Genomic DNA, 25,941 nt, shown 5'->3' with positions numbered 1-25,941 from the left:
GTATAACACAAACAGTTTGGCACTGTATCCTTTGTAGACTGTATAATGTTAAATATTTGGTTTAGATTTTAGATCTGGTTTGTTGTCAGCACTGTTGGTAGACAAAAAAAAATGCACATATTCTCAAACAAAGCAAATACTGGCTGGTTGTCAGATTTTTTTTTGTTTTTACATTTACTTGTGAAACACACTGAGGTCAGACTTCTCAAATTCCAACTCTGGTGCGTCACATTTCTTCACACATCTAAGTACCCTTCTAATTTTCAATGAAATCTGACATCCAGTAGCTGAGGTCAAAAGTCAGATCAGGATATTATTTTCAAACCACTACTGAGTCACTGCTCAACTCTTGGATAACAGTCTTCACAACAGCCATCTAAAAGGACTTTACATCCTGTCTAAGGGAGAAAAGACGTAAGAGAAGTCAACACACAAAAGATCCAATTAAGAAACGGGCGATATTATCAGCACCCCTTGACTTCCCATAATTATCCTGAATTGAATACTGCATATTTTGGCTGTAGCTCAAAATATTAAAACAATGTGAATAATTCCGTAGAGTACTACTTAACTGCGTATTGAAATTATTGCGACAAAAGTATAGAGTGTACAACATAACACTCACTTCACTATATTTGTATTTTCCAAACTGCGACTTAAAAAAAAAAAAAAGAAGTGACATTTGTATTTACGTCCTAATGAGCTGTGGCCATGAAACTCATTTATTCCAACTCAGCTCGGGAGGCTGAGCCACTAAATTTTATGTTTATGGAGTATAAATGCATCAAAGCCCTCAGTGAGACTACAACACTCACGGAAATGAAAACAACCGTGACAACGACGCTGCCGTCATCAACGGCACGCTTGGCTAGCAAGAGGACATCTCCGTCTCTCCATGCTTTCGTCCTTTTGTCCCCAGTAAAAAAAAAAAAAAAGAAAGAAAATAGCTCTGCAGCTCCCCAGTTATGCAATAACAGTGATACGGGCAAAGCCTTACATGAAACCAGATGCAATGCGCTGGCCGGATGCCGCTGCCTTACAAAGGATGAGACGCATGAATCACATTCGGCATGAAAAGGTCATTGTTTGGCTCAGCTACCTTCGTCAGGAACTGCCCGCGGTGTTGAGCCTCGGATAGATAAGTCAGATATGACCTTATAGCAAAAGCGGGAGGGTTGCAGACTATTTTCCCGTCCCCTTGAGAAGGTGAGCATGAAGGGTGGCTTGTGTGTAGGTTCCCTTTTACTATAAAGCGGCTAAAATGAAAAACAAAGGAGCAGCAATAACGCGCAGGGGAATGAAGAAGGCTGTCGTCTTCACGCATTCCCTTATGACCGACTACTCTCGTGTGACTACTGGTGGTTGCGGGACCCCCATCTTTTGCCCTGTGTTCTGCCGGAGGAGGAAGCGACTGTCTATTTATAAAGAGCTGCTACATTTAACCAGGTCGCGCTAACAAGACTGACAGACTTTGCGATGATAGTCAGCAGAAGCTATGCAGTATCGCCACATTATTGTGTCACACACAGGAGAGTAAAAAAAAAAAAAAAAAAAAATGCTATGATGTAAATAATGTGATGGAAAATATATACAATAATAGGTTCATGTCTGTATATTATCTAACTGTATATCCCACATACAGTGAATATTAGAAGTCTACACACCCCTGCTCGAATGCCAGCGTTTTGTGATGGAAAAAAATGACACCAAGATAATCCATCCATTTTCTTAGCCGCTTATCCTCATGGGCGTCGCAAGAGTGCTGGAGCCTATCCCAGCTCTCAATGCGCAGGAGGCGGGGTACACCCTGAACTGGTTGCCAGCCAATTGCAGGGCACATGGAGATAGACAACAGTCGCACACACAATCACACCTAGGGTGAATTCAGACTGTCCAATTAATGTTGCATGTTTTTGGGATGTGGGAGGAAACCGGAGTTCCTGGAGAAAACCCACACAGGCACAGGGAGAACATGCAAAGTTCACAAAGGGAGGGCCGGGATTGAACTCGGGTCCTCAGAACTGTGATGCAAACACTTTTCAACCGCTGCCATGAGAACAGTGTTATCTAAATGTTTGATCACCAAATTATATTATTATCATTAACCCAAAAAAACTGAGGGATAATGAGTTGAAATCCCAAGACAGATCATGATTTATTCAAGTGTTGTTTGAAAAACAGTTTGGGAACAGTAAAATGCAATATCTTAACATTATTGTTTATTATTAAGGAAAATCTTGAATTTGGCTACAAATTTCAGCAAAAATCACAGAAGTTGACGAACATAATTTGCTTTCGTGGGTTGCATTTGGACCGGATACCATGAGTTTGACACCTACATCCCAAATTGAAGCGACCAAAATGAGAATTCAACAGTTTGTCCTGGTTGACAACACAAAAGAACACAAAACACACACCGGCTTCCTTTCGGGGTTGGCGGCCGACAAAAGTGGCACTCACAATCACACCTAGGGTCAATTCAGTGTCCAATTAATTGTGCATGTTTTTGGCATGTGGTACGAAACCAAAGTGCCCGGAGAAAACGCACGCAGGCACGGGGAGAACACCCAAACACCACACAGGGAAGGCCGGGATTGAACCCGGGTCCTCAGAACTGTGAGGCTAACGCTTCACAGCTGCTCCACCGTACCACCCCACCAAGATAAATAATTTCAAAATTTTTCCCATCTATAAAGTGACCTATAACCTGCACAATTTAGTTGATTTGTAATAAATCTTTTACAAGGAATGATATCAAAACAAACAACAAAAACTGAAATTATGTTTTTGCTCAAAGTATGCACACCCGCTTCGCGCTGGAATAGTTTTAAACTCATTTTCAATGCGAGTCAGTGTACTTCGTTGGTGCCTCTCACTCATGCAAACAAATTTCAGATGTTTTCGTAGGCATTTCCTGAGAACGTTTTTTTTTCTCCTTCTTTCGAGCAGAAGGCTGACGGTTTTGTGCGAAAACTGGGTGTTATTTCAAACTGTTTATAATTTCTTCCATCTTATCCAGGCCCCGGTTCCAGAAAAGAAAAACAGCCCCACGAGATGCTGCCAACACCCTGGTGTTGTTTTAGTGATGAGCAGTGTTGTGTTTGTGCCAAACATACTTCCTGGAATTATCGCCAATAGTTTTCAAACATGTGTTTGGGAGATTTCTAATATATCAGTTCCAGTCGATCCTGTTCAGTACGTGAGAAAGTGCAGTATCGCCGGTCGGCAAGAAATACGAAAGATCGAATGACTGAAAATATAACAAAATGTTAGAGGACCTGATTGGGTTAATCAGCATTGTGTGATCTCCTTCTTGCTTTAGGGAAAAATATATATTTTTAAGAGTTATAGACTTCATCTTGAAAAGCTAATTCCAAACTTGTAAATTTCTTTGCATGCCAGTGCGGTAAATTAACAATGAATGACATTAATCATTCATCCATCCATTTACGTAGCTGCTTATCCTCACGAGGGTCCCGGGGAGTGATGGAGCCTATCCCAACTGTCAACGGCCAGGAGGCGGGGCGCACCCTGAACAGGTTGCCAGCCAATCGCAGGGCCCGTAGAGACAAACAGCCGCACTCACAATCACACCTAGTGGGAATTTTGAGTGCCAAATTAATGTTAATTTTTTTTGGGATGTGGCAGGAAAGTGGAGTGCCCAGAGAAAACCCACGCAGGCACGGGGGGGAACATGCAAACTCCACACAGGCGGGTCCGGGATTGAACCCGTGACCTCAGAACTGTGAACCCAACGCTTTCCAAGTGCACCACCGTGTCGCTAGGAGACATCATGTGATTTTTATTTTTATTATTTTTAAGCCTGATACATACAGACAATCAACCTGATCAATCAAAGGTTGCAGGTCCAAGGGTGAAGCGGTATAAATCGTCGAATGTCGAATTCACCAAATAGTATTTCGTGATAGTAATAATCATCATTGCCATCATAATAAATTTCACATGACATGATTATTTAAAGTGAATGAACAGTTTTGTTGCTCATCAGTTTCCCATGTGGTGCATATGAATTTATTTGCATGCTCTTATGAACGTCTTATTAGGTGAGAGGCCTGATTGTCATCACTTGCCCCATCTAGAAGCATTTCCACGTTGACGACTATGAGTGGTATCCAACTCAACGCCAAAGCTTGATCGTAATATTTGATGAAGTACAACATAATGGTGATGGGTGGCTTGACGCTGATTATTTTCTTTTCTTTTCTTTTCAGAAATCGAGACAATTAACATGAGTTTCTTCGTCCTTTGCAAATCCTCACCACTTGCAATTTCCCACCGCCTCAGTTGTGCTTTTTTTAAACACCCTGTAAGTAGCGACTTGCCCGTTTCAGCAGCATTACAGTGCTTGCACAGGACTTTATTTTAATTCTGCAGTGTCAACACTGATGCGCATAATAAACGAGGGATAACGCAGCAGATGCTGAACACAGAGCAGGTGCGACGGCGGCGGCCAGGTTAGATGTTCTGCTCTGCAGCCTCGCAGGTGGACTGAGCATGCTCTGAGACCTGGAGGGAGCAGGTGTGAGGCCTGATGAGCAAGGCAGGGATCATCTTACATGACAGGCTGAGACACAAGCATGTGGCGTTTTGACACAAAATGTGGTGTAACTTTTCATTGTTTTTGACCTGTGGATGTGTCAGTTCTAATTAAACACCTTATGTACAACACAATCCAGTCCAGGATGCTCGTTGTCCTTCATCAGCAGCATAAAAATTGGAGTTGAGTTTTTTTTTTTCTTAATTGATTGATGTAAGTGATGCTCAGCTGCACAGTTCTGACGTCCCGGGTTCAATCACGGACCTGTTTGTGTGGAATTTGCGTGTTCTCCCTGTGCCTGCGTGGGTTTTCTCCGGGCACTCCGGTTTCCTTCCATATCCCCAAAACAACTCTAAACTGTCCGTAGGTGTGATTGTGAGTGCGGCTGTTTGTCTCTATGAGCCCTGCGATTGGCTGGCAACCAGTTCAGGGTGTGCTCCGGCATGGCCCGCAACCCTTGTGAGGATAAGCGTGTAAGAAAATGGATGGATGGATGATGTCACAAACCAGAAGTCGAACTGCTACATCAATCCAGATCCTTTTCTCTGGAAACTACTCCTAAATATACATTTTTCTCAAGTGAAATGGCAGTTCTAAACATCCAGGGACTCTCTCATTTAAAAAAAAAAAAAAAAACTGATGTGAAAAAATTGTTGAATGCCATTAATAAATTCAATAAAATAGAATTTGTTTCATGTTTTTGCTTTTTTTTTTTTTTTTAATCAAAAGAGAGAGAGAGCAGACTTCGATGGTTTGGACATGTTCAGAGGCGAGAGAGTGAGTATATTGGTGGAAGGGTGCTGAGGATGGAGCTGCCAGGCAAAAGAGCGAGAGGAAGACCAAAGAAAAGGTTGATGGATGTGGTGAGGGAGGACATGAGGACAGCGGCTGTTCGAGAGGAAGATGCACGAGATGGGCGAAGATGGAAAAAGATGACATGTTGTGGCGACCCCTAACGGGACAAGCCAAAAGGAGAACAAGAAGAAGAAGACAGTGCTGCAATAATAATAACCCCATCCCAGTCCTGTACTCTTGCAAATCTAGTGTAGAAATATAATATATATTTTCCCCAAGCTGATTCTGCTCTCTCTGCATCGGGACCGAGGAGGAAAAATGTTTACACAATGCAGTTGGACAGGAGCAGTAAGCTTAAAGCTGGAGTAACTTACTCTCGAGGGACTTGACTCAGGGACTGGAGAGTAGTTGGTCTGTGTCCTAAATTAAAATGGGATATCTAACGGGACAAGCCGAAAGGAAAAGAAGAAGAAGACAATTGCTTCCCCTCGATTTCTCTTGAAAAAGTCAACGCTTCCAATCGCATTTAACACTGCGAAGCTGTCATCTACAATAAAGCCGCGAGCACCATCCATCTCCTGCAAACGTACAGCCTGACAACACCTTGTACATCACGCTGTATGCATTAGATAATGTCCTTGATGGCCCACTTTCCCCTGATGCAACAGCGGCGTGTAAACAAACACCCTGAGGTCACCCTGCAGGAGGTCAACAGGAGGGAAGAAGCGCACCTCGCTTCTCGTAAGCGCACACCGACGCCGTCGTCGAGCTTTTCGCAGCAGGCCCGGCTACATAACAGACACATAGACCCTTCCTCTGGTCTTAACAGCTGGCAGGTAACCTTCATCTAAACACGCTCCTGCTCTCATTTAAACCTTTCAAGAACGTTCCAAATATCTGGAGACAGACCGCATAAGCTCCTTACGCGTCCCTGAAAAACGACAACTAACGTGTATGCCGTTTCAAGGCTGTTCGGCTATTAGAAGTGGCATCAGTATGCTTGCCAAAGTGTGAGTCACACGGCAGGTAGGTTGACCACCACGCGCGAGACAAACACTTGTGTGTTGTGTGGGGGTACGTGTGTGTGTGTGTGTGTGTGTGAAGAACTTCTCCAGAGGTGAGCGTAGTGTGACAAATTGCTATCAGTGGAGCTGAGTAAGCTGCTGCAAGCTAAACCGGGCTGGGTGACTGTTCGCTTCCTCACGCTTCGGCTCTCGAAATTACCGCATCACAAAGTACACAGTAACGCAGGAAGTGACAACAGGAATTAGAAGAGAAACACTTTCCTGGAGGAAGAATGCCCACAACACCCTTAGTTCTTTTTCTCTTAGTATATATACTGTACAGGTTGCAGCGTTATTATAAAAAAAATCAAATGAATGCGTGCTACTTACCAGGTCGTGGTTTGTGGAGTTGGAATCATCTTCGGGAAAAGGGACATACACAGCTAAGGCCATACAGTTGGCAAATATAGCAATTAATATAAAGATATCAAATGGCCTGAGGAAGGCAGTTAAGGAAATTGCACATACATATCTCTGTGGCATAATCGAGCTAGAAACAAAATACATACCGCAAGGCAGATACCATACTTGCCCGAGTCATTTTTAACTTACGGTTACAATTTCAATAGTCATGAAATAATGTGTTGCTATTTATTTTTTCTCAACGGGATGTTGATAGTGACGATTTTCACATTAATCCTCACCTTTAAGCACAGGTGTCAAACTCAAGGCCCGGGGGCCAGATACAGACCGTCACATCATTTTATGTGGCCCGCAAAGGCAAAACATTGGTGTCAAAATCTGTGATTTTTTTTTAAACACGTCCCAACATTTCAAATTGCCATCTATCATAAATGATAATGTTGAGATATTTTTGTTACCAAACATGAACAGTGGTTGAAAAAACCCATTACACTTGATTTCCGATTCCAAAAGTAGTTCATAAATTTCACGTCTAAATATGGTGAGGCGATTCAGGATTTCTACGGTTTCACCATAACGGCCCTCTGAGGGAAATCTTAACTACAATGTGGTCCGCGACAAAAATGAGTTTGACCCCCCTGCCTTAAAGCTCTATTAATTCTGGCCACAAAATTGATGCACTTACCTTACGAGGGAGAGGCAAAATACAAAAGATTATGAGACGGATACCCGATGTCCAACTAATACCTATTTGTCAGCGAAAACTGAGTTAAGTGCAAAGGCAGTTCTGATGAAAACTGTGCAATTATACCTGATTTTGCGTCGAGCGGGGTGTATTTTACCGGTAAATGTCAAACCCGCACCCAAAACAATATTTAGGCAGGCAGTGAAGGATACTTCCACTCCACCAGGCTGATGCAGGCCCTGCGTATGGGATTGTTGAGGTTGAGGCAGAAGAGAGCCCTCGGAGGCCTGCTGTTGGCGTTACTGCCCTGTTTCTTGCTTTTGGCATACTGCTGCCGTTTCTTCTGTGCCAACGCACCCACCGGGATGGTCGAAGTGGACGGGGCGGGCGGTGCGGGCGGCGCGGCCGGCGCCGCGGTGGGCGCCGGAGCCGAGGCCGGGGCCTGGGCCGGAGCGGGGGCCGGAGCGGAGGCCGGGGCGGGCGTCGAGGTCGGAGGGGCTTCTGGGGCTGGGTCTGGGGCGGGCCCGTTGGCGCTCATGGTGCGGGTGTGGCTCTGTGAGGGGCATCTAGCGGCGTGGATCTGCCAGTGTGGAGAGGGACGCGAGTCGGGGGCAGAATGGTCTGACCAATGAGCTGGCAAGTCACCAGGGGGAGTGACTCTGGTGCTGCTGTCATAGTTTGCCTCTGAAATTTAGAAAAAAACAGCGAAATCATTACAGTATATTGTGTGCTATTACGAATATAACTTGAGTGGACGGGTACCCTAAAATCGTTACGAACTGTTGCCTGCGTTTTTTTGTAAAAAAAAAAAAATTAGATTTAAGTTACAACTACAACAATCATTTGGATGGCCTCACATGTGGGAAAGGACAAAATCAGAACAAAATACTGATTTCATCACCACCACTTGAAACTTGGCAGAGACCCTCCATACATATGTGTATATGTTTTTTTCTCAACGAATCCACATGCACTTTTAGATGAGTAACAATGTGCAAACAATTGTTTAAAGCTGCTCTTTGCCAAGGATTTCTCACGTTGATATGCAGACCACAATCTTTTAACCTTATCGGAGGTCTGCGCTCTATTGAGCACCTTTCTTGTTTAGATTTATCGCTTGTGTGCAGACACTTTCCAGGGTATGGAAATACACAAGCGGTTCACACGTCTGCCTCACAGTCGGGATGTTCTGGGTTCTAATCTGACCTCTGGCCCTATTTTGTTGCATATTCTGAAAGTGTCGATGAGACCGGTTGTTGGTCTTCATGTCAAACCACTCCAGGGTGTACCCCTTTTCTGGCCCAGTCAGCTGAGACAGGCTCCAGCTCGGTCGTGACCCCAACCGGGACAATTACTACAGCAAATGGGTCTATTGATCGTTTCTGCTTTTGAAATTTTAAAATTAGACCACTATTGAGACAATAGCAGTTCATTTAGCCATTATACTTATAGTCAGTGGGTAATAATGTAGTATCACCGTTAAGAGGTTATAAAACATTGATTTAATAACAATACATGAATGATTGGACCATGACCTGCTAAATGATTCCTACGCTACTGATATACAGCTATATGGCTTGTTGGCTTTGATCTAATGAGAAAATTCTCTTCCAGGGGGCCTTCATAATCCTAATTCAAATATATCTGTCATGTAGGAATTTAGCTACAACCAACTTTAATTCAATATTATCAATTTATTGTCGCTAGCCGCAGTGCTTCTACCAACAACAAGGCTGGAAACAGAGATAAAAGGAGCCCCGTGAAAGCCGATCACGGAGTCAATATTGCTTAACGTTGCCAAAAACACGGCGCTCATTTATACGAGAAACGTTTTAGTCGACGTATGTATTTCCAAACCGCAAATTGTTGGCAGAGGTCGCCTCGGCTTACCTGCGCAACTCTATGTACGAGACTTTTGCGTGATAGGGTAAAAAACGGCAGACGCACGCAGGGATGCCATATTTAAAGCGATCCGTCACAATCATGTCCCAGCTTCTGATTGGCCCTAAGCTAAGGTAACGAGGACTAATTGTCAAAAATGCTACAACAGGACAGCCAACCTGGGAAGTTGCTTAGGTAAAGGGGGATCAATGAGAGATGGCTGACATTTCCTCATAACAATGACAAAATAATCAAACTGCAATGACAACATGTGAGCAAACCTCCACATAGTGGCCCTTATCATTCTGAAATTTTGCAGGATTTTTTTTCTTTATTGATCTAACGTAGATCAGTGATTTACAACCTTTAAAGAGCCAAGGCACATATTTTACAATTGAAAAATCCCACTCCACACCAACAAAAGTAAATGTCACCAAAAATGGATCTATTAATTACTGCCTGTACTTCCTGCCATCTAATAGGATTTTTTTGTTCTGTCTGTCATTGTACCTCACTGGCATAAATACATGAATAAAGATACATTATTTCTTGGAATATTTTTTTTTTGTTAGCAATTACATAAAATTCGATAACTTCCCATGGCACACCTGAAGAGCGGTCGAGGCATATTAATGTACCCCGGCACACTGTTTGGGAATCACTGACGTAGATTCATTTTCCTTCCAGCATTGATTGTAACTGTTAGTTATTTGTTATCCATTTTAAGCGTCAATTCTTTATTAAATATATAGTATATTTCCTGCATTGTCCTGTTGTTTTTTCTTGGTAGTTTGCTTTCTTGGTGTGGTATTGGTGCACATATATAAGTACTTTTAATAATAATAATAATAATAATAATACAACCTATTCACCTAATGTGAGGACCGTCGAGTCGTGGGTTACGGACACCCAACCACCGAGCTAATTCAAATTAAGATATCAATGTTACAATTGCAGTCAAACAAGCCATGTGGAGCATCCATCGGTCTCCTCACTTGTGTTACAAGTCCTTGAACTGCAAGCAGGCCCCAGAGCGAAGCAAGGAAGAGGGGGGGGGGAAAAAAAAAAAGGCCACATTGCAGCGATGCTCCCCTTACCATCAACCTACATAAACCAGTAGCGGGGCAATCACATGTGATCTCACATGTGATCCATATTGTCATGTCAAAAATCACACAACTCCCAGTGAGCATCACATCATCACCCTTTGTCCTGCAATGTTGCTTTCATGGACAAAAAAAAAAAAAAAGGAAGCCATCACATAAACCATCCCAGCAGGCACAAGACGTGGATTCAACGTCGAATTAACGTTGTTTTAGGTCGCGACGTCGAACAACCTAAATTCAACGGAAATTCCACAGTTGGATTTTTATGTTATCAAATAACGTTGTTTCAACGTTGATTCCTCGTGGATGTCGCAACTAACGTGATGCGTCAGTTACTGTCTGAAAATATTCCCATGATGCACTACACATGAAGCTGCCATTCCTAGTTTTCCAATCGTCAGCAATCCTTCATTGTGATTTACAATTTTTAGCATAATTAATCTGTGTAAACTATGAGTCCGTCCGTCCAGGCTGTGCGCTCCAACAGTGACCGCTAATTTCAGTTCAGTTAGCCGCCATTTCCACTCTCTCAATTACACTATATTTTATTTTGTTTGTAACATACTCTAAGAAAAAAGATATTTGTTCGAAATGTTAAACACAGATGTATTACTGTGGGCTAATTGTTTGTAATTGTTTGTAGTTTGACACTGCATAATATAGGTTTCAATCTATAGTTTTAATGGCTCAATTTCCATGTAGCATGGCTTCGTTGATTTTATGTTGGATTGTCACGTCGATGCAATTTTCAAATACAATGTAAAAGCAATGTTGTTTCAGTGTTGTAAGACAACATTGATTCTAGGTTAGATTGTGACGTCGTCGCAATTTACAAATACAATGTTAAAACAACAAATTTTCGACGTTGGATGTGGACGTTGTTTCAACGTAAATCCACGTCTTGCGCCTGCTGGAATTAGAGTACCCAGCACGTTTTGTGCCAGCTGTGATTAGATTACCCAGCAGGCACAAGACGTGGACTTTACGTTGAAACAACATCCAGATCCAACGTCAAAAATTCGTTCTTTTAACATTGCATTTGTATATTGAGACAATGTCACAATCTAACCAAGAATCCACGTTGTCTTGGCCTGGGATTAGATTACCCAGGAGGCAAAGACGTGGGTTTTACGTTGAAACAACGTCCAGGTCCAACGTTGAAAAATTCGTTGTTTTGACGTATTTGTAAATTGCGACGATGTCACAATCTAACCTAGAATCAATGTTGTTTTACAACGTTGAAACAACGTCTAGGTCCAACGTCGAAAATTCGTTGTTTTGACGTATTTGTAAATTGCGACGATGTCACAATCTAACCTAGAATTAACGTTGTTTTACAACATTGAAACAACGTCCATGTCCAACCTTGTAAATTTGTTGTTTTAACATTGTATTTGTAAATTACGACGACGTCACAATCTAACCTAGAATCAACGTTGTCTTACAACATTGAAACAACGTCCATGTCCAACGTCGAAAAGTCGTTGTTTTGACATTGTATTTGTGAATTGCGACGACGTCATAATCTAATCTAGAATCAACGTTGTTTAACAACGTTGAAAATTCGTTGTTTTAACATTGTATTTGTAAATTGCAACGACATCACAATCTAACCTAGAATCAACTTCTATGTCCAACGTCGAAAATTCGGCGTTTTAAAATTGTACTTGTAAATTGCGACGATGTCACAATCTAACCTAGAATCAACGTTGTCTTACAACGTTGAAACAATGTCCATGTCCAAGGTCGAAAATTTGTTGTTTTAACATTGTATTGGCAAATTGCGACGTCACAATCTAACCTAGAATCAACGTTGTCTTACAACGCTGAGACAACATTGCTTTTACATTGTATTCTTAAAATTGCATGAACGTGACAATCCAACATAAAATCAACGTAGCCATGCTACATGGAAATTGAGCCATTAATACTGTAGGTTGAAACCTTTATGATGCAGTGTCAAACTACAAACAATTAGCCCACAGTAATACATGTATGTTTAAAATTTAGAACAAATAACTTTTTTTCTTAAATTATGTTACAAACAAAATAAAATATAGTGTAATTGAGAGAGTGGAAATGGCGGCTAGCTGAACTGAAACTAGCGATCACTATTGGAGCTCACAGCCTGGACGGACGGACTGATAGTTTAGACAGATTAATTACGATAAAAATTGTAAATCACAATGACGATTTGAAAACTAGGAATGGCAGCATCATGTGCAGTGCATCATGGGAATATTTTCAGACCGTAAGTGACACATCACGTTAGTTGCGACATCCACGAGGAATCAACATTATTTGACAGCGTAAAAATTCAACTGTGGAATTTACGTTGAATTTAGGTTGTTCGACGTCGCGACCTAAAACAATGTTAATTCAACGTTGAATTCACGTCTTGTGCCTGCTGGGTACATTCCTCCGTCGATGTTCACATTCATTGTCAGATAAAGAACAACACTCGTTTATCGGTGGACCATGCCAAGGTATGACAAATCTTGAACACAGACAGACAGACACACACACACACAAAAACCCCGATAAATCCGCTATTAATATGTCTTACATACACGCGCGCGCGCTCACGATCCTAATGTGGACTCCACATGACCATAGACAACCTGAGTAAAAGAGAAGAAATAGGTAAAGGTAGAGCGTCTGGCCATTAAAATAGATTCATCGTTGATGACATAGTGGCGAAGCTTATCCACGTCCACACACGCTCGTCGAGAAGAAATTGGCTATCAATAAGACCGGAGCTGTCCTCTTTGGCGTGGTAAATTAAAAAAAAAAAAAAAAAATCCACACACACACGTCACCGTCCCCTGCATGCATATGTTCAAGCAGAACAGCGATGCTATGCTAAAGAAGCTACATTCAGACTACAAGAGAGCTCACCGGACCTTTTTTTTTTTTTTTTTTTTTGCGGGGTTGGGGGTGTTGTTAAACAGGAGACTTCAGCCGCTCGGTATCGCTGCTCCAACGCTTCGCAGGTCTGACCGTCTCCTCGCGAACCAAGCGTTGAAATTCATCGAGTCCACTGGCAACGAGCGGGACGCGGGAGAGATTGACAACTAATGAAGCTCTCCCATGGCGCTCGCTCGTGGAGAGATGCGGCCAACCAAACCAGAGAGAGAGGGAGAGCATCCACGCTCGTCACAGGTCGGTGCAAACACCCCCCCCCTTTTTTTTTTTTTTTTGTCCCACAACAGCTGAAACGCCCCTAAAACCTGACATTGACCCGACACGTTCAGTTGCTAAATTCACCGATCTCCACATGCCAGGATAACAGCAGTACTTTACTCTCTGAAGCATATTGCCTTAAAATTACTCCGTGAAATAGCCCACAATTATCAATCGTCTTTTTTTTTTTTTTTAATATAACCCAGATGAACACAGTGAAGCAGTTTTTGACACATATTCTGACATTTCTTGGCTCAAATATATGAGTACTCCCAACTTCCTCCCACGGGTCCAAATAATGCATGTTTTGTTAATCCATCCATCCATTTACTTTGTCGCTTATCCTCACGAGCGTCACGGAGAGTACTGGAGCCTATCCCAGCTGTCAAGAGGGAGGAGGGGGGCTACACCCTGAACTGGTTGCCAGCCAATTGCAAGGCACATCGAGATAAACAACCATTGGCACTCACATCACACCTAGGGGCAATTTAGAGTGTCCAATTAATGGTGCGTGTTTTTTGGGATGTGGGAGGAAACCGGAGTGCCGAACTCAGAACTGTGAGGGCAACGCTTTACCAGCCGAGCCACCGTGCCGCCCTGTTTTGTTAATTGAAGGCTAAATTGTTCATAGGTGAGAATGTGTTCGTAAATGGCGGTTTGTCTTCGACCAAATGTGCAGTGTGTTTGGCTGGCAACCAATTCGGGGCGTACCCTGCCTCTTGCCCAAGGTCAGCTCGGGATAAACTCCAGCTCGGCCGCTCGCTGTAATATGGTTATCCGCAACACAAAAGTAAAAGAAATGCTACAGAGTCACTTGTGTTAAGCATGTTTGCTTCACACTTCTGTGGATCATGGTTCAAATCCACAGTCCCAAAGCATCCATTTTAGATTAATTGAAGAACTGCTTCATGTTGATATGCAGACCAGTCTTTCAACCTTGGCGGAGGTCGACTGAGGAACTTCATCGTTTGGATTTAATATTTATGATCAGTCAGTTTTTGGGCGACGTGGTGTTCAAGTGATTCGGACGTATGCCTCAGAGTCACAAGGTTCTGGGTTCTAATCTTATTTTGTAGCGCATATTCTCCACTGATCTTCCCCATGTACTCCAATTTACACTTCTTCTTCTTTTCCTTTCGGCTGTGTCCCGTTAGGGGTCGCCACAGCGTGTCATCTTTTGCCATCTTAGCCTATCTCCTGCATCTTCCTCTCTAACCCCAACTGCCCTCATGTCTTCCCTCACCACATCCATAACCTTCTCTTTGGTCTTCCTCTCGCTCTTTTGCCTGGGAGCTCCATCCTCAGCATCCTTCTACCAATATACTCACTCTCTCGCCTCTGAACATGTCCAAACCATCGAAGTCTGCTCTCTCGAATCTTGTCTCCAAAACATCCAGCTTTGGCTGTCCCTCTAATGAGCTCATTTCTAATCCTATCCAACCTGGTCACTCCGAGCGAGAACCTCAACATCTTCATTTCTGCCACCTCCAGTTCAGATTCCTGTTGTTTCTTCAGTGCCACTGTCTCTAATCCGTACATCATGGCCGGCCTCACCACTGTTTTGTAAACTTTGCCCTTCATCCTAGCAGACACTTTCTGTCACATAACACACCAGACACCTTTCGCCAGCTGTTCCAACCTGCTTGGACCCGTTTCTTCACTTCCTGACCACACTCTCCATTGCTCTGTATTGTTGACCCCAAGTATTTGAAGTCGTCGACCCTCGCTATCTCTTCTCCCTGTAGCCTCACTCTTCCCCCTCCACTTTTCTCATTCACGCACATATATTCTGTTTTACTTTGGCTAATCTTCATTCCTCTCCTTTCCAGTGCATGTCTCCATCTTTCCAATTGTTCCTCTGCATGCTCCCTGCTTTCACTGCATATGACAATATCATCTGCGAACATCATGGTCCAAGGGGATTCCAGTCTAACCTCATCTGTCAGCCTATCCATTACCACTGCAAACAGGAAGGGGCTCAGAGCTGATCCCTGATGCAGTCCCACCTCCACCTTAAATTCCTCTGGCACACCTCACCATTGTTCTGCTGCCATCATACATGTCCTGTACTATTTTAACATACTTCTCTACCACACCAGACTTACGCATGCAGTACCACAGTTCCTCTCTTGGTACTCTGTCATAGGCTTTCTCTAGATCCACAAAGACGCAATGTAGCTCCTTCTGACCTTCTCTGTACTTTTCCACGAGCATCCTCAAGGCAAATAATGCATCTGTGGTACTCTTTCTAGGCATGAAACCATACTGTTGCTCGCAGATACTTACTTCTGTCCTGAGTCTAGCCTCCACTACTCTTTCCCATAACTTCATTGTGTGGCTCATCAACTTTATTCCTCTATAGTTCCCACAGCTCTGAACATCCCCTTTGTTCTTAAAAATGGGAACTAGAACACTTTTCCTCCATTCTTCAGGCATCTTTTCGCCCGCTAGTATTCTGTGTGAATAAGTTGGTCAAAAACTCCACAGCCATCTCTCCAAATTGCTTCCATACCTCTACCGGTATGTTATCAGGACCAACTGCCTTTCCAGTTTTCATCCTTTGTAGTGCCTTTCTGACTTCCCCCTTAGTAATCATTTCCACTTCCTGGTCCTTCACTCTTGCCTCTTCAACTCTTCCTTCTCTCTCATTTTCTTCATTCATCAACTTCTCAAAGTATTCTTTCCATCTATTTAGTACACTACCGGCACCAGTCAACACATTTCCATCTCTATCCTTAATCACCCTGACCTGCTGCACATCCTTCCCATCTCTATCCCTCTGTCTGGCCAACCTGTAGAGATCCTTTTCTCCTTCTTTCGTGTCCAACCTGGTGTACATGTCTTCATATGCCTCTTGTTTAGCCTTTGCCACCTCTAGCTTTGCCCTACGTCGCATCTCGATGTACTCCTTTCGCCTCTCCTCAGTCCTCTCAGTATCCCACTTCTTTTCGCTAATCTCTTTCCTTGTATGACTCCCTGTATTTTGGGGTTCCACCACCAAGTCTCCTTCTCCCCTTTCCTACCAGATGACACACCAAGTACTCTCCTGCCTGTCTCTCTGATCACCTTGGCTGTCGTCGTCCAGTCTTCCGGGAGCTTCGGTTGTCCATCGAGAGCCTGTCTCACCTCTTTCCGGAAGGCCGCACGACATTCTTCCTTTCTCAGCTTCCACCACATGGTTCTCTGCTCTACCTTTGTCTTCTTAATCTTCCTACCCACCACCAGAATCATCCTACATACTACCATCCTATGCTGTCGAGCTACACTCTCCCCTACCACTACTTTACAGTCAGTAACCTCCTTCAGATTACATCGTCTGCACAAAATATAATCTACCTGTGTGGTTCTACCTCCGCTCTTGTAGGTCACTATATGCTCCTCCCTCTTCTGGAAATAAGTGTTCACTACAGCCATCTCCATCCTTTTTGCAAAGTCCACCACCATCTGCCCTTCAAAGTTCCTTTCCTGGATGCCGTACTTACCCATCACTTCTTCATCGCCCCTGTTTCCTTTACCAATATGTCCATTACAATCTGCACCAATCACAACTCTCTCGCTGTCTGGGATGCTCAGAACTACTTCATCTAGTTCCTTCCAGAATTTCTCTTTCAACTCTTGGTCACATCCTACCTGTGGTGCATAGCCGCTAACCACATTATACATAACACCCTCAATTTCAAATTTTAGTCTCATCAATCGATCCGATACTCTTTTCACCTCCAAGACATTCTTAGCCAGCTCTTCCTTTAAAATAACCCCTACTCCATTTCTCTTCCCATCTACTCCGTGGTAGAATAATTTAAACCCTGCTCCCAAACTTCTAGCCTTACTACCTTTCCACCTGCTCTCTTGGATGCACAGAATATCAACCTTTCTCCTAATCATCATGTCAACCAACTCCTGTGCTTTTCCTGTCATAGTCCCAACATTCAAAGCCCTACACTCAGTTGTAGGCTCTGTGCATTCCTCTTTTTCTTCTGACGCTGGATCCGGTTTCCTCCTCTTCTTTGTCTTCGACCCACAGTAGCTGAATTTCCACCGACGCCCTGCAGGTTAGCAGTGCCGGGGGCGGGCGTTGTTAACCCGGGCCACGACCGATCCGGTATGGGATTCTTTAGATGAACGCTCATATTTGTTTGGCACAGTTTTTACGCCGGATGCCCTTCCTGACGCAACCCTCTGCATTTATCCGGGCTTGGGACCGGCCTACAGATTGCACTGGTTTGTGCCCCCATAGGGCTGCATTGTACTCCAATTTACACACACAGTGCTAAAACATCTCTAATATCCTCTTGATATGCAAACCACAATTTTTCATCCTTGGTGGAGTTTCGTCATTGAAAACCTTGTTTGGATTTATTGCTTGTTTGTCAACAGTTTTGGGGGCCGCACAGTGAAATAGTGGTTTGCGCTTTTGCCTCACATTTGAGAGGTTCTGCGTTCTAATCTCAGCTCAGAATGCAGAACGACAAAATGGCTTTAATTCTTTTTTTTTCTGGTCACTTACTGTGTCATCACACTTGTTGCGAGGGGGAGTTCAGAGGGCCCACTGCCCCAAAGGTCAACAAAATATAGTGGAATACGCCATTTGTACCATCTTGGCAAATTGAGGGGCCAATCTAAGGGTGCTTTGCTCGAAGGCGCTGTCAGCTCCTATCCCAATACCATTCTGGGGAATTGAACCAGTGGTCTTGTCAGCACAGGACCCATTCTCAACCACAACTGCTCATTGTACTACACCAGGGTTTGCTTGTTTACTCTGGTGTTGCCATTCCTGGTAACATTTTGGTGGGCGGAGTTTCCTGTGTCACACCTGCTTGCCTCAAATGATTTCTCACAATATTTATCAACAAGCTAAAATGATAGAAAACTCCGTTGGTGACCCCTGCACCATACGCATGTAGCGATCCAAAATGACTGGCTGCAGTATGAGAGTATGAAGTAACAATTTACATTAACAAGTGGTGTCAAACTCATTTTTGTCACGGGTGGCATTGTCGTTATGATTTTCCTCAGAGGGCCATGAGAACATCCATCCATCCATTTTCTTAGCTGCTTATCCTCACAAGGGTCAGAGGAGTGCTGGAGCCTATCTCAGCTGTCAAGAGGCAGGAGGCAGGGTGCACCCTGAACTTGTTGCCAGCCAATCGCAGGGCACATAGAGACAAACAGCCGCACTCACAATCACACCTTGGAGCAATTTAGAGTGTTCAATTATTGTTGCATGTTTTTGGGATGTGGGAGGAAACCGGAGTGCCCGGAGAAAACCCACGTAGGCACGGGGTGAACATGCAAACTCCACACAGGGAGGGCCGGAATTAAACCCAGGCCCTCAGAACTGTGAGGCCAACACTTTCCAACTGCCCCGCCGTGCTGTCGCCATGAGAACAGTGTTATCGAAATGTTTGATCACCAAATGATGTTATTATCACTACCCAAAAATAATTGAGGGATAATGAGTTGAAATCACAAGACGGCTCATAATTTATTATAGTATTGTTACTGTAGAAAAACAGTTTGGCAACAGTAAAATGCAATATCTTAACATTATTGTTTATTATTAAGGAAAACCTGGAATTTGGTTACAAATTTTAGCAAAAATCATGGAAGTTGACGAACATAATTTGCTTTCGTGGGCCGCATTTGGACCCCACGCCATGAGTTTGACATCTACGCACTAACTGAATCTGAAAGTGAGCACAGTTGTTACATTAAATATGATCTTACCTTCCAAATCGAGAGTTAAACCGTTAGTCTTGGTTGAAAATACAAAAAAAGCACAAAATACACATTGGCTTCCTTTCGGGGTTGGCGGCGGACTCAATTGAGGGAGGAGAGGAGAAAAAAAGTCTTCCGCAGTTGCTTGACAACGCCGAGGTATTAGCTTACCTGTCTGCTCCCGGTGATGGGTTCCTCTTCTCGAATCTTCCTGAATTATTTACCCACGTGTGCAGCGTATTTTTGTGTTCACTGACTAAGAATCTTCATTGTTCTCTTTTCCCCTGGTGAAACGTGAGTAATCAGACGCATAATTAGATTACAGTCAATGATCAACTACGATGAAGTAAAATTGCTAAAAAGAGAGTGAAGTGTGTGATTTGTACAAGTTGACACGAAAGCTTACAACAGGGGTGTCAAGCTCATTTTTCTCGCGGGCCAAATTGTAGTTCTGGTTTCCCTCAGAGGGCCGTAACGACTGTGAAACAAAAATATTGAATCGTCTCATCATATTCACATCATCAATTTATGAACAAGTTCTGGAATCGGAAATTAGGCGTAATGGTTTTTTTTTTTTTTTTTTTTTAAAATGTTGTAATATCTCAAGTTTAGCATTTATGATACACGACAATTTGAAATTTTGGTCCCGATTTTTACAAGAATCATGGAAAATGACGCTGTAGATTTGGCTTCGTGGGCCGCATAAAATCGTGTGGCGGGCCGTATCTGGCCCCCGGCCCTTGCGTTTGACACCAGTGGTTTACAACATCATGAAATGATGCGGAATAAACAGTATTAACATTGCATAACATAATATCACAGAATATTAAGCAGGTGCTTGCAAGTCAATTAGCAATAAACCAGATACCCTAAGAAGGACCGTCAATATTTTTTAATATTACCTCCTTCCATTTTCAAAGAAGCCCTCCATACATTTTTCCCCCTTTTTTTTTAAAAAATAAATTGTGGGTTTATTTTATTTCTATATCACGGGATGGAGATGAGCATTTTTGATTGATGTAAAGGCAGATGCACCTGGTTTTCAAAGTCATATATTTTTGTTTAATCTCTCTTTATGGCCCAACAGTTGGGGACCGTAACATTTAGCATCAAGTATAATAAGTTAATTACTGTAAATATTAAACTGTAAACGCTCTAAAGTGTTGGCCTCTCAGTTCTGGGGTCCAAGGTTCAATCCCGGCCCCACTTGTATGGAGTTTGCATGTTCTCTCTGTGCCTCTCACCCAAAGTCAGCTGAGGTGGGTTCCACCAGCTCAAGACCCTGTAAAGCTAAAGCAAAGCAAACATATTTGTGTAACACATTTCATACACATAGTAACCCAATGTGCTTTATATGATTTAAAACCATTGAAAACAAAAATAAAAAGTATAATCAAAAGTTTTCGTGCGAGAAATATCACTGAAAAGAAGTATAATAATCCCTAGATCTTGTAAAAACCTGCAACGTGCATGTGTTTTGATTTTATTATTCTCTTTTTTTTTTTGTTGTTGCTCGTATCCCCTTGGATGATATCTTCTCCACTTGAGTATGTACGACGATATTGTGCAAAATCTTAAAACAACTGCGCGAAACGCTATCTGAGGAGGCATTCAACTCTGCACCCCCCTCGTCCCCCTGCAGACACTCTCAAAGCCCATCTGTAGTCCTGAGGATTATAGCGCAATGCAGTTATTTTGACTTAAAAGGGAGTAAAAACACAGACAGAGGGTGCAGTGGCCCCCAGGGACTGAGGATGTCATTTGGCTCAGTGCAGCAGTGTCGCCTTAGCCACCTCATTTAATCTGCCTTTCGAACAAAATATATTAATATTGAAAAAGACCGTGCAAGTGGCACGTCACAAAGACCATACTACTATTTCACAACGTTCATTGAACTAAGGCAATATTCATTTTTATGTATTTATTAAGTAAATACGTCACACAGGTACTACAGTATATATATATACACTTGGTGATCGGTTTACCCACAAATGTACTCAGTGTGAAACCTGAGTCTGTTTTAAGGTCAAGTGTCATCCCTAACCCTAAACATTCTATAATAGATATTGAAATGAAAAATACATATAACATTATTCACTTCAATGTCCATACGAAAAAATAAATATGAGCGGAGAGCACGTTATCCATGCGCAAAGTTGCGGAAGTGTCATTCGACATCCAAGCGGTCGCCATATTGGCTGTATCTACTGTCCGTGACGTCACCCCGGACATTCGCCATTGAAAACATGCGGTGGCCCCAACTATGGGAGACGAACACGGCCCTTCAGACACCGAAGCTCTTTTCGAAGAAGAGAACATCTCACAATCGAGTGATGTGTCCAGGGCAATATTACCCTATTGTTTCGAGCCATATTTAGATGATATGCGGATCACTTCTGACTAACAACAGACTCCCAGACAGTATGTATGAGGCAGCCCGGCTGAAGCCGTGCTCGACGCGGAAGCCTTCGCCGGCGAGCCCGACGCGGAAGCCGTGCGACGCGTACATCGACACATTGAGCACCCCTGTCATACGTACGCGGATCTTTTGTTACGTTATGAGAGACAGATTACGTCGTCCCCCTCAAACTATTATTTTTTTTTTTGTAGCTATATACACACACCTACCTGTCATTTGGAACCCACGAAGCTCTCGTCCTTTGCACCCGTGCAATCCATTTTTCACAACGAACCGGGTCTCTTGGAAACTTATGAAGGGTAAATCCATCCTCTTGAGTGTACGAGCAATGTCCAGCAATGCAACGAGCCGGCATTTTAGCTAACACCAAGGAACAACGAGCTATCTTCCCGCAGGTAAAACTAATAGAAACAAATGAGTCCGCTTGAGCGCGCTACTGCCTCCAATGTCACTTCCTGCTTCTTGTCGAAAACAAATCCCTCAAGAGGATTTTCATGGCGGGAGTGACAAAAAGCCATATGTCAAAATCATGTTTTGTGGTTAAAAAACAGATGGGTCCATACCGCCTACCGTTTTTTTCCACTAATAACGTACTAAAAATCATCCATTTCATGACACTTGACCTTTAATTGCACACAGTGTTGATATAATGGCAATAGGCCATGATGTGCGATGTTACCTGAATAGCAACAGGGGGCTTCATAGGTTAACTGAATGGTTTTCAAATTGGGGGGAGCACACTCTAGAGCAGGGGTCGGGAACCTATGGCTCGCGAGCCATATCTGGCTCTTTTGATGATTGCATATGGCTCGCAGAGCCCTCATAACGACATACTGTACATGCGATTCCTGTCGCGCAAATGACGCAAAGACAGTTTGTCCTCGTGGGTTGCTGTAGTTGCTGTGGCAGTCGATGTGCGCAGGCGCAAACGGGTCGAAACAATTAATTATGGAAAAGCTTTTGACAAAGGTCGCTCAAAGAAAGAAAGAGGAGGAGTACTGAAGTTTTGAACAAAAAAATGGACAGTCTTTGTGTGCTGTGTGTCTAAATTAATTCATACTTGATGCTGCCAAACAACTTCGCATAAAGACAAGATAATCAAACAAATAAAAGAAACGACTTCGTCGGCAAGAACTGTTCACCATCGTACCATCATGATAGCAAATCAAATTTAATTACGTTCACGTTTAGAGGATGGAAGTCTCAACCCCTGCATGAAGCTTAATCTGACAACGTATGAAACAATTATAAAGACATCAGTGAAACCAGGCAGCACCAAAAGTCGCATTCATGGTGAGAAGTACTTTTGTCATCATTGGTTAGCAACAGCATAACAATGTTGTTTAAAATAATTCTGAGACTTATTGTATTCTAAAAGCATTGGTGTTACATAAATGCACAAATACACTTGTGCTTATTTATTTATTTTTTTTAAATACTGCATGGCTCTTTTGAAATTGCATTTTAAAATATTTTGCATTAATGGCTCTCTCCGTCGAAAAGGTTCCCGACCCCTGCTCCAGAAGGGGGCAGGGAGATGGGGGTGCTACCGTGAACACTTTTCATTTTTCAGTTACACACACCAGATGGAGCTAATTTGACCACTGAGCACAAAAATCCACACCAGCCATTGAAATTACATGAAATTAAATTATGAATCACATTAAAATTGAGCTGAAAAAAGTTTGGATTTTTGTTCATTCTTGGTGGCTCGATAAATTCACCAGTGTATTTTTTTAACGGTAAAAGTGACCACTATTCAAAAAAAAAAAAAAAAGTGGAGGGAGGGGCAAGAGCATTTATCCATCTACCCATTTTCTCAGCCGCTTATCCTCACAAAGGTTGCGGGAGTGCTAGAGCTGATCCCAGCTATCAATGGCCAGGAGGCAGGGAACACCCTGAAGCGGTTGCCAGCCAATCGCAGGGCACATCGAGACAAACAGTTGGACTCACAATCACACCAATGGGCAATTTTGAGTGTCCAATTAATGCATGTTTTTGGGATGTGGGAGGAAACCGGAGTGCCTGGAGAAAACCCACGCAGGCACAGGGAGACCATGCAAACTCCACACGGGTTGGGATTGAACCCGGGTCCTCAGAACTGGGAGGCTCGCGCTTTCCAGCTGCGCCAGCTTGCCGCCAAAAAGCATTTAATAGTTTTAAATTTCCACTATATGTTGTCGGCATAGCTCGAACAGAAATGCATTGTAGTAAATTCATCATATTTTTTTAGACTCATACACAATAATCCATCCGCCATGGGACACTGTTTGGTAGTGACTACACTTTAATATACTGGTTGTGTTTTGGTGGGTTGATAAAAGGATTTATGCTGTGTTGGCTCAATAAAAATTGCAATATGTTGAGTTTACACATGCAGTTCACAGTGAACAGCTGTTCTCTTCTCTAACACTTAGTTCACGCTCTCAGACCTTTCCGCATCACTAAATCCATAAGAGGTCCCACACGTGATCCAATTTTTAGGAAATATTCCCTTTCAGCCCCATGCAACATTTCCTAAACCCTTCAAAAATAAATAAATAAATAAATAAAAATCACCAAACCCGGTGTGACCTCCGTGTATAGAAAACCTGGCGCTATTGCCGCACATTCCTGCGCACTGAAGCGGCGATCAGCGGTTTTACACGTGCATGTGTGAGCGGAATGAGAAGGACTGTGTCGGTGGAGCAGCATGAAGGAGAGCGGTAGTGATGGAGCCCGAACGCCCTGCAGCGCAGCTGTTCTCCCAGTGCAACGTCAACTTCACCGCCGAGCTCACAGCGCACGCTCAGCCGTCATCGCTGTGCGCACACTCTGCTCTCCTCAATCTTCCTCTGTATTTGTCCTCTCTCTTCCCGTGCAAAAGGAATTCAAACCCTCGATTGGAGCACGGAATCAGGTGGAAATCAGAGATTGCAAGACCTCGTACATAAACAATTTTGACCCCTACCGCGGCTTTAGACATTCAAACTTATGAAAACAGGCGGGACGCTGTAAACGTATTTGAACCGATCACAAGAGTAATTGACTCCGACCCAAAAAGGTTTGTACGGTGGTACTTTGGCTTACAAATGACCTGAATTAGGAGTTTTTCCAAGATTCAAGATGTGACTCTGATGTGATTCTTTTTGTCTTTTGTCTATGCTAGCCTAGTCTACCCCCTTCCCATGGGCTCACCACCTGTGAGAGAGGCCATAGGGGTCGGGTGCAATGTGAGCTGGGCGGGGGCCTTGGCGATCCGATCCCCGGCTACAAAAACTAGCTCTAGGGACTATCACCGGACGCCTCCCTGGTGAGGTGTTCCGGGCATGTCCCGCCGGAAAGAGACCCCGCAAACGACCCAGGACACGCTGGAGAGACTGTGTCTCTCGCCTGGCTTGGGAACGCCTCGGGATCCTTCCGGAAGAGCTGGAAGAAGTGGCTGGGGAAAGGGAAGTCTGGGTATCCCTGCTGAAGCTACTTCCCCCGCGACCCGACCTGGAAGAGCAGTAGAAAATGTTTGTCTATGCTGCATCATACGTTACACCAGTTTGGGAGATAGAGAACAATTCTTTAAAAAAAAAAAAAAAAAAAGTGCTTACTTCAAATTGTTTATTGCCACTCCCAGTATAAAGAGAATTATACATTGTGTAGTTAACCAAATATTCTATTTACGAATTTACTAGCGCAATGCTTACCCACAATGCAAACTGCCATAGATAGCTAACAAAGCTAGCATCAGTCGCAGTAATTATGAACCTTTATATAACAATAGAGAGCAGTGAAAAAGTATTTCCCTCCTTCTGAAAATCTTTTGTTTTGCATCGTTTCCCCACTTAGTTTCACATCATCCATGCAGCAATTTTCTTTGCTGCTTATCCTCACGAGGGTCGCGGCGAGTGCTGGAGCCTATCCCAGCTGTCAATGGGCAGGAGGCGGGGTACACCCTGAACTGGTTGCCAGCCAATCAGCCGCACTCACAATCACACCTATGGGCAATTTACATTGTCCAATTAATGTTGCAGGTTTTTGGGATGTGGGAGGAAACCGGAAACTATTCAAAGTAACTTGCCCCTGCGTGAAAAGGTAATTGTCCTCCTTGTTAAATGTTAAACCCTCTTCTGTCGATTTCTTCGATCTCTACAGTCTCCGATTGGCTAGTTCTCCTCTTTTACATTTTTAAATAAAAA

At 43.3% G+C, this 25,941-nt stretch overlaps 2 protein-coding genes across 4 annotated transcripts in view; one reads left to right on the top strand and one right to left on the bottom strand.

The window, feature by feature from the left end:
• Window positions 1-25,941, bottom strand: part of cacna1da (calcium channel, voltage-dependent, L type, alpha 1D subunit, a) — a 101,534-nt gene that overhangs the window by 72,940 nt on the left and 2,653 nt on the right. Inside the window, exons 2-6 of the mRNA XM_061831566.1 lie at window positions 20,598-20,643; window positions 19,760-19,831; window positions 19,525-19,637; window positions 7,678-8,149; window positions 6,748-6,853 (exon numbers count right to left, since the gene is read on the bottom strand). Of these exons, the coding sequence (XP_061687550.1) occupies window positions 6,748-6,853; window positions 7,678-8,003 (432 nt within the window). The 5' untranslated portion in view covers window positions 8,004-8,149; window positions 19,525-19,637; window positions 19,760-19,831; window positions 20,598-20,643. The remainder of the gene's footprint in view (window positions 1-6,747; window positions 6,854-7,677; window positions 8,150-19,524; window positions 19,638-19,759; window positions 19,832-20,597; window positions 20,644-25,941) is intronic.
• The window catches only part of tkta (transketolase a), a 33,109-nt gene continuing 20,690 nt past the window's right edge, over window positions 13,523-25,941 (top strand). For all 3 annotated transcript variants that reach the window (XM_061831569.1, XM_061831570.1, XM_061831568.1), the window contains exon 1: window positions 13,523-13,614. The gene's annotated coding sequence lies outside the window, so the exon portion shown is untranslated. The remainder of the gene's footprint in view (window positions 13,615-25,941) is intronic.

This window comes from Syngnathoides biaculeatus, chromosome 10 (genome assembly GCF_019802595.1).
Source record: "Syngnathoides biaculeatus isolate LvHL_M chromosome 10, ASM1980259v1, whole genome shotgun sequence".
Lineage (NCBI taxonomy): Eukaryota > Metazoa > Chordata > Actinopteri > Syngnathiformes > Syngnathidae > Syngnathoides > Syngnathoides biaculeatus.
The sequence above is the reverse complement of the archived record's forward strand: the minus strand, read 5'-3'. Positions and strand labels throughout refer to the sequence as shown.